Raw genomic sequence first — 17,793 nt, 5'->3', positions numbered from 1 at the left:
GCACATACTTTGGGAAAACCAAGTGTATTTTTTAGCATAAAATTAGGTTAATCCAATTATACACATTCATATAATATCATTGTTGGAGCTAGGTTGAATTTGTGTTCATTATGTGTGTGTGTGTGTGTGTGTGTGTGTGTGTGTGTGTGTGTGTGTGTGTGTGTGTGTGTGTGTGTGTGTGTGTTTGTGTGTGTACGAAATGTTCGCGTTCACTTGTAGTTCCATTGTTGCCCAGTAAGTGGTACCTGGAGTCGGGGGAAAGTGCATGTAGGTGAGCCTGTAATCAGCAAATCAGCGCGCAGGTGCACCGTCAGCTGCAGCACGTGAGGTATATCGTAGCATTGAAGTATCTAATTGTTTGCATGCAACATATGAATCAGTATAAGTGCTTGTAGATCGCTGTGTGCAATAAATGGACCCACTGTGCTACAAATGTGTGTGTGTGTGTGTGTGTGTGTGTGTGTGTGTGTGTGTGTGTGTCTTTAATGGCCGTTTGAAATAAGCTTCCCAACCGAGTGTGACTATGGTGTTAGTCGTTGGTTTAATATTGCGGCTCGTTAAAGCGCAAATGAGGACAATATGGACATGGACGGCGGGGAGTCTGTTTGGGGCCTGACCGGGTCTAATGAGGGGAACAATGCTGATGAAACAAAATCTGTAAAAAGTAAAAGGGTTGTTAAAATGACTTACTTGGTGAAAAGTTAGAAAAGCTACAAAATGCAAGGAAATAAAAGAAATTTAAGGAAAATGATGAAAGGTTTTATGGAAAACAGGGATGTAGCCGAGCTAAAATGTACACTTAAAAAAACAGTTCAATCTGTGTGTGGAAGCAAAGGATGTGCATGATTCTGTGGTGTCTTTAAATGCCTCCTGAGGGTTCCGGAGAAACAGAACATATGGTTTGGAGCAAAAACGATTGTTGAGGAGGGTTTCATGATGGATGTGAAACAATGGTTGGAAAATACTGATATGACAGTGATGTTCTTAGTGATGTGATTGATGATGTTAACCCTGATGACAGCATATCAAATGTTGCCAGTAAACGCTGTAATAAAAAGAGTTCATGCAGTAAAAGAAGTGGTAAAAATACATCCTCTGCACACTTGCAGCAGTGGCAGACGGAGCTGCACTGTGTGCTTGTGCGGCAGCCTTAAAGGAAAGGCACAGGACCAACAGCTGAGAAGAAAAAGGCAGTAACTGGAGCTGGATGCTGAAATAGCTGCATTCGCTGCTAAATTTGCTGTTTTACAAGCTGCCTCACATTGTCTAAGTGACTCCCAAACACAATCAAATGGGATGAATTCCTATCTGAAAAAGTATACTAGACAAAGAACAACATCTAAGATGCTCAATCCTGCTGCACACTCATATGAACCCTCTGTGAAGGAGTTCATTGCCACTCATACTTTTCCAATACTGTGGACCAACGGAGCAAGGTAACCTTTCACCACTGGACCAAGGCAAGACTCAATGGTTAACAGGACCATTATGACAGGATGGAAATGCATGGAGCCACACAACACCAAGCAATTCATTCTATACCAGCCAACAATGTGCAACCTAAACAGGATATACAATTTATATATACAGTCTCTAGATACTAGAGACTTCCCAGTATTTGAAGGGGATCCTTTTCAGTACAGAAACTTCATCAGAGCATTTGAGCATGGGGTGGAATTAAAGGCTAACAAAGCTGACTGCTTTTTTGGGAGCAGTTTACAAGAGGACAGCCAAGAGAATCGGTGTGGAGCTGTCAGCACATGATTCCTGACAGAGGTTAGGCATTGGCAAATGAGTTTTTAGATTAGATTAGATTCCACTTTATTGTTATTGCATGTCACAGGTACAAGCAACGAAATGCAGATAGCATCCAACCAGAAGTGCATAAGCGATAGTTAAATACAATGTTACATTGATTAAGCATATGATAGGGACGGGTATTTAAAGTAAGAGCAGTGTATACAGTCGTGGAAAGGCAAAGGAAGTGATCTATAAAATGGGAATTTTACAGTATATACAGTAGAATGGTATTGGTATGGTATAACAGTATGTAAAGTACAGTGAACATGAGAGTGCAGTCAACAGTGCAGTAGTGTCCATGTCGGTTGAGCCCGGAGTGGGTTGGTGAGTGTACGTGTGAGGGGGTGGGGGATGGGGTTTAATGTGTATGCGTGTGTTTGTAAAGGAGGGTGGGGTGATGGGGGGCAGAATTCAGCAGGGAGACAGCTGTGGGGAAAAAGCTGTTGGTTCTTGTGCAGAGACTCCTGTAGCGCCTCCCAGAGGGCCGGTGCAGAGAGCCTACCACCCAGCCTGTGTGCTGGGTGGTAGGAGTCTTTCTTGATGTTCATCGCCCTCCTGAGACAACGCTTCCTGAAGGTGTCCTCAAGAGCAGGAAGTGGAGCTCCACAATGTGTTCTCATTGAGCATTTCTCCCGAAGGCCACAATGAGAACACAATGTTGTTGAGCAGCAACTTGTTGCCATTGCACCACGTAGCCAGGCGATCCACCTACTCCCTGTAGGTCATTGTTTGGGATGAGGCCAATCACCGTGGTGTCATCCGCAAACTTGATAATGGTGTTGAAACCATGTCCAGGTCTGCAGTTGTGGGTCAAGAGCGAGTAGAGGAACGGGCTCAACACACAGCCTTGTGGGACGCCAGTGTTAGGGTGAGGCTGGAAGAGCAGTGGTAGTCTGACTGGATATGTTGGGGCCTGTTGTTCAGAAAGTCCAGTAACCAGTTGCAGGTGGGAGCTGTGATGCCCAGATCTGGGAGTTTGGTGGTTTACAAGAACACTTCAGAAATGACTACTGGATTGTTGCAACTTACAGTATATAGAGCTGGCCCTGGCATGGCCTGCAATAAAGTCATAAGATGTGAGGGCATTACAAGCCTGCAAGAATTAGACCTTAGAATTTGCCATTCAAACTTAAAATGGAGAACAACAGTGTAAGATGTATTGAAGAGATATAATCACAGAGCTTTGTTTACACATCTAGTTCTAGTCATTGAACGAAAGTCAAAATAGCTTCTGACCCAGTCTTTGGGGACATTCAGGACCTGTTATTTGGTTCAGTTGGATTCTTGACATGTGCAAGTCTCAGCCCAAAATCAACAGAGTCAGAGGTAACGGCTTTGCTACAAGTGTGATGATTGTTGACTTTATCAAGGAATCCAATCCAAGTTCATGTCGGTTCCAAAAGGGCATCATTCCATGGAAAGGTCTGACAAAGTTTGTTTGTGCTGCTCTAGGGGTAACTCTCTGTGGACACTCTTCCAATCTCTGGAAGAGTGTCCACAGTTCTGCATCTGGACAAAATTCTCTCGTCAAAGGGAAAAGGGATTGTTGGCTGCCTGTGTATCCCTCGGAAAAGAAGAGCCAGCACAAACATTGAACAATCCAAGGAAACAACAGGTGTCACACCAGCCTCCTCAGAAACTTGTGGTCGTACAGGGACTGGAAAGGATGACTCCCTTCTGCCCATTGTATCAGTTCAAGATACTTATGCATATACTCATGCACAGATTTAATATTAACGGAAGAATAACCAACTTCCTGTTGCGCACTATTGGACAGAAAAGGGTTGTTTCAACTTACGGCCTGAAAGGTTTTAAGGTATCTGGTCTCCCAGAAGTGCTCACACAAAGGAAAATGCATCTGACCACCATTAAGATTGTCACACAGGAAGAGCTGGCAAAGTGGTTATACCGCTCTGATGTGCCAAGGTTGAGTTGATTGGTACCCACGGCACAAAGGTACTGGAAACCTGGGAGGTTGTCAGCAGCCGGGAAAACGGCCCATATGCTGTAAAAACTGTATTGGGTTGGATGTTTAATGGTCCCCTTCACAAAGGAGATAATGGGGGTCTTAAATTGGGGCAATCCCAACAACCGATGTATGTTCAAGGTTCTTACTGATAGCTGGCTTCACTCTGACAAAATGGATCAGCAAGTCGGGCAGTCTTGCAGACAGTTGCAGAGGAACACAGGGCTAAGGATGTGAAGGAATTGGATCTGGATAGAGATGTGATGGGAAATGACAGCATTATTCAAGATCAAGAGAGGCTTTAAGCCTTAAGACTTGTTTGCCTACCAGTTTTAGTGCTTGTAGATCTCTGTATACAATAAACAGACCCGATGTGCTACAAATAAAGATCTCCGTCGCAACGGACGTTTGACATTGTGTGTTATTCCACCGACAAGCTACACAAAGGCGCGTCAAAAAGGCAAGTCCTAGTACAGCAGCACCTGAGCGGCTTGGAGGGTTTTTGGTCTTGCAAAAGCAAGTCACTACAATAATTGATTTATTATTGCATTTTAATGTTAGTATTACTATATGTATACCCTTGAGTGTAATAAAATTAGAATACCTGAAATTAATTATCAAATATATAAAAATGCAGAGCACAGAAATATCATTTATTATTAATTATGTGTTGTTTGCTTTCCTGCCTCTGAGCAAATCTTCCTATTGAAAACTATTGAATTATGGATATTTTCTGCAGTTTTTCTGTATTTTTCAAACCAGCCTGTCTCAGTCTCTCCTTGCCAAGATAGAAAGTCACTCTTTCATTGTTATTTTATATCTTTTCCTGACACACTTTAACAGGAATGCACCGAGACCTTTGTGAAGCTGGTATTGTGTCCATCAAATGCCGAAACTAAAAAAATCTGCGACTCTAAAAACTAATAAGTTCATGCTTAGAGCAGAAATGTGCTTCCCCCACTTTACTGTAAACCCTTGCGAGAGTATTAAAATTCATGATAATGTGGAACTTGATTTATTCCCACAGGGATTTTTTTTTTCTATTCTCCCTTTAGCGTAGATAAGTTGCAGGTTTCTCAGGGACGTTTCAGCAGGACGTGTGAGTGCGACCTCATTTTTAGTGGGACACTCAACTGAGTGTCAGTGACACTGAGATGCTTCTAACTTGGCTGTGCTGCACAAAAAGCTTGGGATCAACGCAAAGCCTTTAACACTGTGTAATGCTGCAAATGTACTAATTAGTCAAATTAGCATTCATTTTAAGACAGCTTATATTATATAAAGAAAAGTAAATGCAAAAGTCTACCATGGATAATTTACCATATTAAGTATCCGGATGGCATTGAAAGTAGAAAGTTAACTCTCTTTCATCTGTACTTGTACTTGTTATGCATCTTCTCACATAGAAAGCAGGAAGTCACATTTCCTCAAAGGGCTTTCATAAATTTCCCAAGAAAAGATGATACCGGAGTGTTTTGTGTGGTGTTTATTATTTATAGCCTCGGCCTCCGTTGGGATATCTAATCTGTATGATATCATATCAACGGGCTTTTGAGTCATCTGGGGTGAAATTGCACCTATATTGGTCAGCTGGGCCTCTAGTGTACAACATTTAGTCATTTCATATTTCCTCATTTACAGAAGAGTTTCATCAGTTTAAGGTACACATACACGGCACACTGTGTAATTGCCTGTTCATCATATTATGCAAGAGAACATTCAAGCCAAGATTTATATTGCAACTACTGCTCCACAGCAAGAAGATTGGGCCTTTCTGTGTGGAGCAATTATATCTATGAATGATCTCAGTCATCCTGAGAATTCAACCAATCCATACATTATACACTGTATCTATCCTGAGGGCCACCAACTCTTCAAGCCAAGACTATCTACCCACAAAACAAGGAACTCTTTTTTTATGACAACAATGCACATGTTTTGGAGAGAGAAGTGAAATGGTTTAAAAGAGGAATTAAGGAAGCCCTCTATGTGGCAAACCTGTCTCTGGGGTGGGGGGGAGAGGGGGGGGCTGAATGCTGCTCTGTGTTAAATACCATGTAGAATACCATGCTCACAATAGTCTGTAGAAATGGTGTTTTGTTTTCAGTTTACTCTTGATTCCTCTCCCTGACCGTAGTTGGTCCAAATAACACATGGCTGTTTGCATCGCTGCTAAGAGGCCAGGAGGCGAAACTCGCTCTGGGAGCATGAAAACACTAAAGACAAACGCTCACCTTGCCCTGCACAAAGAACACCCAAAGAGCCTGAATCGCTGCCTCTTGAGCATTGTAAGACATCGTTTTGCCCTGAAGGTTCGACTTTGTTGGAAATACACTGGGGCCTTTCGCCCTGCGATACACTGGCAACATATCCAGTGAAAACTGGGATTTACTCCAGCCCGGCAAGTTTGCACAGAGTAAAGCAGGGATAGAGAATGAAAGAGCACATCAAGACATGGAATTCAAAAGGAAAATACACTGAAGACCGTGGGATCAATGTAAGTGGATAAAGACATGAAACGGACACATTGATGTCATAGCTGTCTGAGTTTGCTCTCGGTTGCTTTGTTTCCGTTTTCACCCAGTTCTATGTGTATGACTACACATCCCTCAGCATTAGTGTTTTCCCCTCTCTATGTATAAAAAAATACTCTGACTGTTAACTTTTTGTGTCTTCAGTTGCTATCTTCAATGAAAATATATGGCAAAAAACTACGAGTTTGGTGACTGAAAATGAGATCGATGCTCAAATCTACCATGTGAAACCTGTTTCCTCTTAATTCGATCGATGGATTACGGTGCTAGTTAGATGCCAATTTCCTCAAAGATTCAAAAGAGGGACTTTAACCTTGCAGTGGTCACTGCTTTGTGTTGCAACTGTGTTCTCAATATGCACTGTAATAAATTAACACATAAAAATAAATATTGAATATGTTATGATTGTGCTTACATAAATATGTCTAACTGACAAGAAGGCATGTTTACACCAACTCACAACCATATCATAAATATATTAACAATTGTCGGGCTGACAGAAGTGTGTGTAACATAAAACAGCAGCTGTTATCCATCACTTCTCCATTTCCCAGGCCGTGCATTAAAAGTTCAGCAAAACCTTCCATTATTCTAAATCACAAATCTACATCTATAAATCCTTTTAAATTCAGGTTGCTTACAATTTCTCCATCTCAGATCAGAATTACACTTGTTTGTCTTGCAAGCCACGGTTATGGTAGAATAAGACATAAAACTCAAAAGACAATCACATTATGTAGTATGGGTGTGCGGGGGCTGAAAATGCCTTTGCTGCACAGAATTATTCCTGCAATACCATTAGGTGCAATATCATCTGGTTAGGAGAGACAGAAGATAAATGATATAATATGACTCGAAGCTCTTGCTTATTAACACACTCCAACACACACATATACACAGTATATATTGCAAGATTTATTGCAAAAGAAAGCCCTTGATGAGTTTTTTTTCTTAAATTTGTGGAGAGAGAGTTATATCTAGCAGAAAGCAAACATTATGTCTAAACTGCATTCTATGCTGCCTCATGCTCGTGTTGGCCTACAGTAGCTGTTATTGGGAAATGATGAGGGAGGTGTTATGCTTGTATAATGTAATAGGTTCCAAGACATTATAGGTTATAGGCTTATGATAAAGTAAGCACTGCATAATACAGTGTAGAGGACCGCTGGTGTGTTCATATTACTGAGCAGGTGAAAGCCTGTGATTTAGTCTCAGACCAGAACACAGCCACTGTAACGTACCGTGCTGTTTGTCTTTCATGTGATTCTGCTCTGTTGTGTAGAAATAATAAAACACAGTGTTTATATCCCAGCATGGCTTTTCCTCCTGTACAAGTTGCCTGTTTATCGGAAACACACTCTCTTCCACCTACGTGCTGGGAATTTCTTCTAATCAGAATTCAATGGAAACATCTCTTCCCCTATTTCAGATATGAATAGGGGAAGTTCTAAAGTTATGTTTTTTCATTTTTATTTTACTATGTAGAATTAAGCAGAGCGGGGCGTGCGGATCCTCACTTCTGAACCACTCCACCATCCCAATTGCTGCTAAATTACACATGTGGAACTACTGGTACCAGTGCACTGCAGTACAGCTTGCAGTGACTGTTGAATTCTAGCAGCAGTGGAAGCCTCCTGGTTAGAGAAACAGGCTATAGATCAAACGGTGGCAGCCAGAGCTGTTGGTAGGACAACAGCAGTAGCGGGAAATGAGTGTAGTTGCAGGAGTCGCAGACAATCTGAATTTATTAGTTACAGAGAGAAAGAATTTATTAGTTCACTTCAGGACTAATAGTATCTTTCATAATCCGGCAATTTCCTAAATCAGACGATTTGTCTATATTAACTTCAACATGGCTAATCTGCAGTCAGAGGCTATATAATATACTATATTCCTACAGGCTGAGTGACTTTGGGCTCTGCCGATGTGGAGGGTTTAGCTTCAGCGGGCACATTTTTTGTCAGACTACCAATATGCACAGTTGTATATGTGTCTCTTCTCTTTCATTCATGTGATTTAGAGCCACAGCAACCGTCAAACATGAACCATCAACCATCTTTAAAACTTCTTCTTTTCCTTCCTTACTTCCTTCTGAGCTGGCCAGGATTTTCCTGATTAAAATGAGGATAGGGGGCGGTGATGTACTTTATGAAGCAATGCTATAGATCACTGTCATCAGCTGTGACAAGCTGAACTGGGCAAAGTGCCTCCACATGCAGAACATTGAATATTTTCAAAGCTCACCTAGGCCATTTCTCACTCGCTGCATTTTTCGCTGCGTTTCATTTTTGCCGCCCCATTTTCTTTGTCAAACCTTGTCCTCAGTATTCATGCTGTATGCAGGTAGAGAAAATACAACTGCACACTTAATCGTGTTTGTCTGAGAAAACATCCATCCAACACCTTATGCAAGGGAACGTTGCTGTCTTCGTCATTCGTAAGTTTCCAAACATTGCCATCTGTGTCCTGAACAATTTGGTTGTTCTCATGCTAGAACAGGACCCAGAACATTCTAGATGGATGCAGCTGCCAAAGTAATTAGGACTCTACGAAGCAGAGAGATGATTTTAATGAATGATCATACAAGCTTTGTTCTCTAGCTTATGTTTACGGCAGCTGTTGCCTTTTTTTGCATTAAAGACATCTGCATCAAAAGCTGGTGTTGTAATATCAAATTGAAATCACTGTGTTTATTGTGTGTGACCTTGCTCATTTTGCTCATGGCTTTGCATCGCTCCATGAATAAAAAAAACTGCAAAATGTTTTGTTCAGGCTTACACCACTGTTTGTTGTACAGCTGCATCTGGTCAATGATATGAATCTGACAGGGAAGATGAGAATGCACCCAGATAAAGCCATTATCAGAGCAATGTTGCAAAGAAAATCGGACCTGATAAAGGAGTAATGTTTAATCTTGCCTGTATTGTTAGCTTTTTTATTCTTATAACTCTTTATAAGCACATCACAGAAACACAGCAAAGTTCACAATTGTTGTAAACACCTTCACCATGAGATCCCGTGTGCTGAATCACAAAATGATCATTATAAATGAAAATACAGGCTACATGTTTTTCATTAAACACACATTCAATTATTTTACTTTTATGTCAATAAGTGTCTACAGGAGTCAAATACTCCTGGTTAAATTGGTACCAAATTTGAGCAACACCAATGAGAAACTATATAACAAATGGTTGGTGGTGGTGTGGTCATTTATTTTGTATACTCTTCAGGAAGCAAAAACATTTTTTATAATTCATATTTGTACCGAATCAATGCTCCAAACCTGAATTCGGAACTTTCTTTTCAAGATGGACCAGCCATTTGGTCCGTTGACCTCTGGCCCCTCCAATTTTGGGTTGTCACCTAAACATGCTCACGCCTTATCTCCAGGAAAAAAAAAACACTTGGAGCAAACATGTCAATTGAAAGCTTAGAAGCTCTGCTATTGGATAAAACCGACATAAATAAAGTCATTAGTCAGTCATTACTTAGCTTACTTTTTTGTCTCCTCTTTTTCTGTCACACGTGCACATGTATGCATGCACGTGATTTAGAGCCACAGTAACCGTCAAACATGAACCATCAACCATCTTGAAAACTTCTGCTTTTCCTTCCTTACTTCCTCCTCAGCTGGCCAGGATTTTCCTGATAAAATGAGGATTGGAGCAATGACTGTCATCAGCTGTGACAAGGTGAACTGGGCAAAGTGCCTCCACATGCAGAACATTGAATACTTTCATAGCTCACTTAGGCCATTTCTCGCTCGCTGCATTTTTCGCTGCGTTTCATTTTTCCCGTCCCATTTTCTTTGTCAAACCTTGCGCACAGTGTTCATGCTGTATGCAGGTAGAGGAAATACAACTGCACACTTAATCGTGTTTGTCCGAGAAAACTTTGTATGGACTGAATGCTTATATTAGCAACTTTATATTGGCAAAGACGAGTATCTGCCAACCCAAAGCCACGCCTAAGGAATCAGTGATACCAGCACTCCATCTCTAAGTTGTTCCCAAAAAATGAGAAGTGCCTTGATGGATTTGCATCATAACGAAACTACAACAAAGGTTTTTTTCTTCACTCATGAAGGATATTATCGCTACAACTCATCCAGCCATATCATTTTACTTTGAAATAGTATCTCTAATTCATATTTACATGCCAAATATGTCTTCTAGACAATTTTACATATTTATCTGGAATCTAATATTATGCAAGGGAACGTTGCTATCGTCCTCATTCACAAGCTTCCAAACATAACATAACATTGCCATTTGTGTGCTGAACAATTTGGTTTGTCTCATGCTAGAACAGGACCCAGAACATTCTAGATGGATGCAGCTGCCAAGGTAATTAGGACTGTACGAAGCAGAGAGGTGATTTTAATGAATGATCATACAAGCTTTGTTCTCTAGCTTATGTTTACGGCAGCTGTTGCCTTTTTTGTGCATTTAAGACATCTGCATCAAAAGCTGGTGTTGTAATATCAAATTGAAATCACTGTGTTCATTGTGTGTGACCTTGCTCATTTTGCTCATGGCTTTGCATCGCTCCATGAATAAAAAAACTCCTGTCTATTTTGAACAGTTGCAACTGGTCAATGATATGAATCTGACAGGGAAGATGGAAATGTACCCAGATAAAGCCATTATCAGAGCAATGTTGCAAAGCTTATCCAAGATCACAACAAATACAAGAAAGTCCTGAAATATATATGGACAAAATAGATTAGAAAGAATAAAATATCACTCAATATCCTGAGGTGCTCACCATCATGAAATGAACAAGTAGTTCCCGGAATAACTCTAAATTGAGGATGAAATTGTTTGTAATCTCTGTTACCACTCTAAACTGCTTTTCTCGACCTGGACAGCTACGTCTATCATGTCTCTTCTGTGTAAATTAGGTTTGGAGTGCCTCATGGGTCAATACTGAGACCTATTTCATTTTCTTTGTATTAAATCTGCTCAACATTTTGTACAGGCATAAAAAACTTAATTCAAACTACTGAAAAAACATAGTACATGAGATTAAAATGTTTGTCATGACATTTACATCGCCAAATGGGTTTTGTTTTTGTTTCCAGCCAAAGAGATTTTTTAATCACTTCTTAGCCATATTATTGTATCTTTAATCACCTGCTTGGGATTCTTTATACAAAAAATAACTTTGAGCCAAAATGCCATGAAGTCCAAGATGTTAGTCATGAAAATGCAGTACTGAAAGTCCAGACAGGATGTTGGGAAACAGCCATCAGCTGATTGATTGCTTAGCAGTGTTACGTAGTGCTGATACCACATTTTAAGGAACGTCAAAGCTCCGGTGACAATCAGTCGTGGACAGCATCCCGTCCACAGCAGTGGATGATCTAGTTCAAGGTACTGTATACTATTATTTAATATTCAAACACATAGTCCAATTTCCATGCGTAATGAAGGTTCAACTTTCGGTCATTTTAAATGTTTTTTTCTTTTTCTCAGGAGTTTCAAAGTCACTCATCCAATTTTGAGTTGTAATGGATTTTATTGCAGATTTTGACTTGTTTGGGTACAATCTCTACGCGGAAAACAACACTTACAACTACGACGACTACAACGACAACCACACTTTTCACGATGAGCCGGTTTTCAAACACAAATCAAGATGTTCCGAGGACATCTCATGTGCTGCCGTTGTGGTGGCCACTGTGCTCATTTTTCTGCTTGGGTTTTTAGGGAATGGGCTGGTCATCTGGATTTCTGGCTTCAAGATGAAGAGGACCGTTAACACCACCTGGTACCTGAGCCTTGCAATCTCAGACTTCATTTTCTGTGCCTGTCTTCCATTTAGTATCTCTAACACAGTGATGGATGAGTGGATCTTTGGCCTCGTCATGTGCAAGGTAACATCATTTGTTATGTTCCTCAACATGCTGAGTAGCATCTTCCTCCTTGTCATCATCAGTGTTGACCGCTGTGTGTCAGTCGTGTTTCCAGTCTGGGCTCAGAACCAGCGCACTGTTAATAAGGCCACTGCTGCTGTCTCCATTGCCTGGGTTCTTGCCGTCGGACTGAGCATACCTGCTGTGGTTTTTCGTGATGTTAGCAACCATCTAGGGAAAACCAGTTGCGTGACTAATTACACATCACATCCGTACGGCCATATGACCGTTGCAGTGAGCCGCTTCATTGGGGGGTTTGTTGTCCCATTCTTCCTCATCATCATCTGCTACTCAATCATCATTGTCAAGCTCTGTACCAACAAGATGACCAAATCCTCAAAACCCTTCAAAGTCATGACTGCACTCATCGCTGCTTTCTTCATCTGCTGGCTACCATACCACATCTTTATCCTACTCGAGCTGGACCATCACAACAACAGTACAGTATTAACCATGGGTCTTAAAGTTGGAACGCTGACAGCCGCAGCAAACAGCTTGCTCAACCCAGTGTTGTATGTTTTCATGGGCAATGACTTCAAGCAGACATTCAAGAGTTCTGTGCTCTCTAAGATGGAAAATGCAATGGGAGAGGAGGGCCGCACGATGAGCAGATACCTGTCCAGGTCCAGCTCCTGGGACCAAAGAGCGTCAACACACATCTAGACAAATTGTCCAGACATGTTTGCAACCATCTGTTCCTTCTTCCTTCTGAAATTTACAGTATGTTAACACAATTAGTTGTGTATACCAGATGGTTGTAAGATATATCCTTGGATGCTAAAAGGCACATTAATCATTTGTAAATAGTCGAGATTTATTGCAAAAATGAGCATTACTTAGTTTCCTGCCGAAAGGATGATCAGTAGATCTTGCTGAAGAATTGTATTTTTAAATGCAATCCTGAAACCAGCATGTTTGAACACATTTCCATTGCCCTTTTCTGCAGGAAAACTGTTCTTTCAGGCTTTCAGGCTTGACAGGGATTTCACTCATGATAGTTTGCAGAGGAATTGATTTATTTAGGTTGTTTGGAACAGTCGGAATTACTCAGAAAACAGATGGATGTTTTCATCACCTCCGACCTCAAACTGGAAATGAATAGAGGATAATGAAAATCACTGGTGGAGGGAAAGAATCCAGGAGGTGATTGCCATTTAGTATTTTGCTTTCATGAGAATATCTGAGCCTTTCTGTCATTCAAAACGTAATTTTATGCGGTTGTGTCTTCTGGCACTTCACTGACAATGTATGTACTGCAGCATTTAAATGTTGTACAAGAATGGACTGTCAATGTATTGCAGTATGTCCGGATGTTTGTTTGAGCTTATGTACTGTGTACTACTCACATATACAGTAGAACAGCTGCTGCTTAATGACTGGAGATTAGAATTCATTCTCTATGTGAATTAGAGAAGCAGAGTGATTACGTTGTTCCTATCTCCCCTTCATACCTTTTATCAGTTTGTTTGTTTGTCTTTTACAAATGTTGATGAGGTGAATGCATCTTGATCAACTCAGTACAGAATTCTTGAAATGTAAAACAGTAAGAAATTGCTAGAAAAAAAGAAAAGAAAAAACAGTTGTTATTGTTGTATTGTATGTGAATGAGGTTGGTGCAATAGATGTGATGTCTTTCTCACATTTCCTGTACTTTGAAATAAAGATTTAACTCTTAAAATCTGTCATGTGTACTCCTAGTCAGTGGATATTGAACCATTTCTTGCATGTTTTTCAAAAAGAAGGATTTCTGTTCATTTTAGTTTGATGCGAGCAAAGTTGAATTAGATATAAACAACCCTTTTGAAGCTAAAGTCAAGATCTGCTTTAAGATTAATGAATCTCTTTCAAAATGTATTTATTTGTAATTTATCATCATGGAATATGATGCCTGTGATACAACAGTCACTTTGCAGATGATGAAAACCAGGCACTGAAAACTTCATTCTAAGTTGCACTTGAGTATATGGAAGCCAAATGTTTTATCTGCAGTTATTTACAATTAAAAAAAAGTTGACATTAAAAATAAATTCTTTGATATTGACGTTATTGCATATACTGTACTTATTATAGCAGCAGTTGCCAAACTGTTTCAACCAAGTGCCCCCTCAAAGTAAACCAAAACACCCACAGCCACAGACATCATTAAAAATCACTGAAAAATGTGTTTGTGTGCTCTGTCCAGAAACTAAGAAGTTCACAGTATGAGAGGGAAAATTAACTGACACTCAAGTAAAACCTAAGTATAAAGTATTCATAATAGTATTAATTATACATACATTTACATTTATATTTACATTTAGTCATTTGGAACACTTTTATCTAAAGTGACGTACTTATCGATTTGAAAACAACAATACCACCCCAGTGGCAAGGTTTTTTCCTTTTTTCTTCTAAATTAATCAGTAGACATCAGTAGACATTAGACATGAATGTGTTTCTCAACTCAGTATATTGAGTGGAGTTTAGTAACTCATTCCACCACCTCGGCACCAAAAGGTCTGGATGGGGACTTAGGGCCTCCATGTGGTGGTTGCACCATGGTTGGCATAGTGGCATGAGTGTGAGGGAGCCTAAACCTCAATGACAGAATTCAGATATATTATATTGTAAAAAATTTGAATGAAAATTATATAAAAAAATTAAACAAACAATTTTTGCTACAAAATCCATGTTATTATTTGAGAACAACAAGCCATATTGAAATAATTTCCATAGGTTTCCGATGCATTGCAAAAATCAACACGACATGCAGGACATCTACCTGTGGTGGTACATGTACCACAGTTTTTGATATATCAGCCAGTTACCGCTCACCCATGTTCAGCACATTCTGAGCTTTCTATGGACACTGTGTACAAGCTCAATCACCACAGTCACTTTTTTCTAAGTGCAGATCGGTGAAATGTAGACTGACACAGGAATGTCAGTCTCATTAGTTCATTTTCTGTTATAATTCAAGGGTAAAAAACAAATCTGCTGCCAAACACATCAAACATAAACATTAATGTTTTCCCAAGAAATTAATTTGCTGATGCAGCATTGGCAAGTCTGACTGTCCAATGTGAGAGTCAGTTTGTGAATTCCCGTAGCTTCATTTACTTTCAGATCAGTAACAAGACAGTTCTCACCAGAGAAGGAAATTCGTGTTCAGTGACTTTTGGTTGTTTTGAAACAGTGGCATTTGATCACTGGAGCAAAGGTCACTTGAGTCGAAATGGTGATCGTGGTAACAAGATTCTCAGACATTTGTGCTCTTTCTGTTCAATTTCATCTCTTTGTTTGCATGTCAACACATTTAGCCACTTCTTCCCATTATTTTGTTTGCCACTGTGTGTGTGCAGTTAATTTCCCCAGACTCCCTCAGATAGAATTGGTGAATATCTGACAATCACAGTGATGCAAAATTGATCTTGGATTAAACAAAGTTTTCCTGTCACTGTTGTCCTCAGTTGTGTTTTGTCACTGCTCCTGAGCACTGACTGTTAGTTACAGTGTGAACTGACAGGACATTCGTTTTCAACAAGCCCCGAGTGTCCAGAGAGTCACATTTCATGTCTCTTGCCTGCTCAACCATGTCTGTGTTTTACAGGAAATCGCTGCTGTGTACGTTTATCCACTAGAAGCTTAGCATGCATGGCAAAGAAACGCTGACGTGCCTGATAAGGGCGGAAGACGATAAAGGGTCTCGGTTACAAATAATACGGTTACATTTAATCAGTCTATAGATAAAACAGTCATCCAATATCCCCCTTTCTTCTCTCCTTACCTCCTTGTGCTGGCTGCTTATTAAATTAAATATTGATTTAAAGATATTTTTAATTACTTGTAAGACATTAAATGGTCTGGCTGTGTCCTATATCAGTGAATTATTGGCTCCCACAAAGCTGCAGGCTCAAATAGGCCTTCAAATCAAATCCAAGTCCAACCTTAAATCAAATATAGTCTGCAGCCTTCCACAAAGTGTGAGATCAGCACAAAGTTTAGAGAGGGTAAAATGATGTCTGGAAAGTTCCTGTATAAGAGTTTAGTGTTGTGTTATTGTAGTCCATGCCAATGTCTCCTTTGAAAGGTCTTGTGTTCATAACTGTGTGTGCTCTGTCGCTTATATTTCTTGCATTCATTACTGACTAGAATAAGGTGAAGGTTTATTCTCCACCTGACAGCGGTGATGTTAATGTTGCTGTTGTAATGTTAATGATAATGTAAATGTACATGTTATATAATGAAGTGGTGGCACGTCTTGTACCATATATAAAGACAGAACTTACACTGTGGCTATAATTAACATTTGACTGAATTATGTCAACATTGTGGTGCAATTTGCAGCACACTGTGTTCCAGAAAATGTTGCATGCAGGCTCCAAACTTGGGTTCCAACAAAATAAACAATATTTTGACAATATCTATAAATTCATCTTTATCTCAACATCAATGCTCACCATTGATGAAATGACCAAAGCAGCATACAGGGAAGCACTTAACTTGGCCTGTGTGCATATTTCACGATTGCAGACCTCAAGAGTTGGTTGGTTGGTTTAATTTAGATTGATTTTTCACATTCATCCATTCCTTCTCTTCCTGCACTTATCTTGCACTGGGTCACATGGAGCAGCAAAACCCTATTTCAGCATTCATTAGGAGGTAAGGTACAGCCTGGACAGGTCAAGAGGCATTTGCAGGGCTTCACACACACACACACACACACACACACACACACACACACACACACACACACAAATACAAGCAACTTCATGCCCACATATGCACTTATGTGCAATTTTGAGTTTCCAATTCAGTCAACCTGCATGGCTTTGGATTGTAGAAGGGAAAACCAGACAGATACCAGAGCAACATGCAAACACACACAATATCCCCAGTAGGAGTAAAGCCAGAGTCCTTCTTGACTGCTGACATTTTGCTTAGTTTAACCAGAGAAAAAGAAATTACATCTATAAAAAGGAATGCTACAGCGTACCAGCAATAATTTATTATAAACCGCAAGGGGATATGCATAACAAACTGTGTCGAGTCTTGTGATCTAGATGGAAAGTCCTCAAGCAAAGCTGTGCAGCAGCCATGTTGGAAGATGATGAAATCTCTTTTCTCCATGACCCAATCGATGAAAGACAGCGGCCGACAGGAACGTCACCGAACTCTGTTATTAGCAGTTTAGGTGATGACAGGATTCTGTTTTGTTGTAGCCCAAAAATTGTCTTTGCATGAAAAGCAGACAGATTCGAGGATATAATGATTAGTAATTAATGAGGGATGAGAAAAGCACAATATCACTTCATTGAAACTCTGCCGTTTCACAGTTGAACTTTGCCATCAAAAAGATTTGCCCACATTTTGCGCACAGAAACATGGCTACTGTCGCTTTCTGCCTTTACTTCTTAGAACATGCATGAATCCATTTGTGGAAAAATGTACACCACAGTGCTTCGTGTTATTTACTCATTTATTGGGCCATATCACATTGCATTCATTCCATAGAAAATACATTCATATGTGACACCCATATTCAGAAAGTGCCAGCCTGTCACTGAAAGCAGGAGTCATAAAGATTAAAGCAT

General features: G+C 40.1%; 1 protein-coding gene across 1 annotated transcript; it reads left to right on the top strand.

The window, feature by feature from the left end:
- The first annotated feature begins 11,588 nt into the window (after positions 1-11,588).
- On the top strand, positions 11,589-13,903 carry cmklr1 (chemokine-like receptor 1). The gene is made up of 2 exons (XM_076151009.1): positions 11,589-11,678; positions 11,781-13,903. The coding sequence occupies exon 2, from the start codon at positions 11,816-11,818 to the stop codon at positions 12,881-12,883; it is 1,068 nt and encodes a 355-aa protein (XP_076007124.1). The 5' UTR covers positions 11,589-11,678; positions 11,781-11,815; the 3' UTR covers positions 12,884-13,903.
- The last annotated feature ends 3,890 nt before the right edge of the window (positions 13,904-17,793 follow it).

This window comes from Genypterus blacodes, unplaced genomic scaffold (genome assembly GCF_046128005.1).
Source record: "Genypterus blacodes isolate CSIRO-AG114 ecotype Tasmania unplaced genomic scaffold, CSIRO-AGI_Gbla_v1 ptg000053l_1, whole genome shotgun sequence".
NCBI lineage: Eukaryota > Metazoa > Chordata > Actinopteri > Ophidiiformes > Ophidiidae > Genypterus > Genypterus blacodes.
The sequence above is the reverse complement of the archived record's forward strand: the minus strand, read 5'-3'. Positions and strand labels throughout refer to the sequence as shown.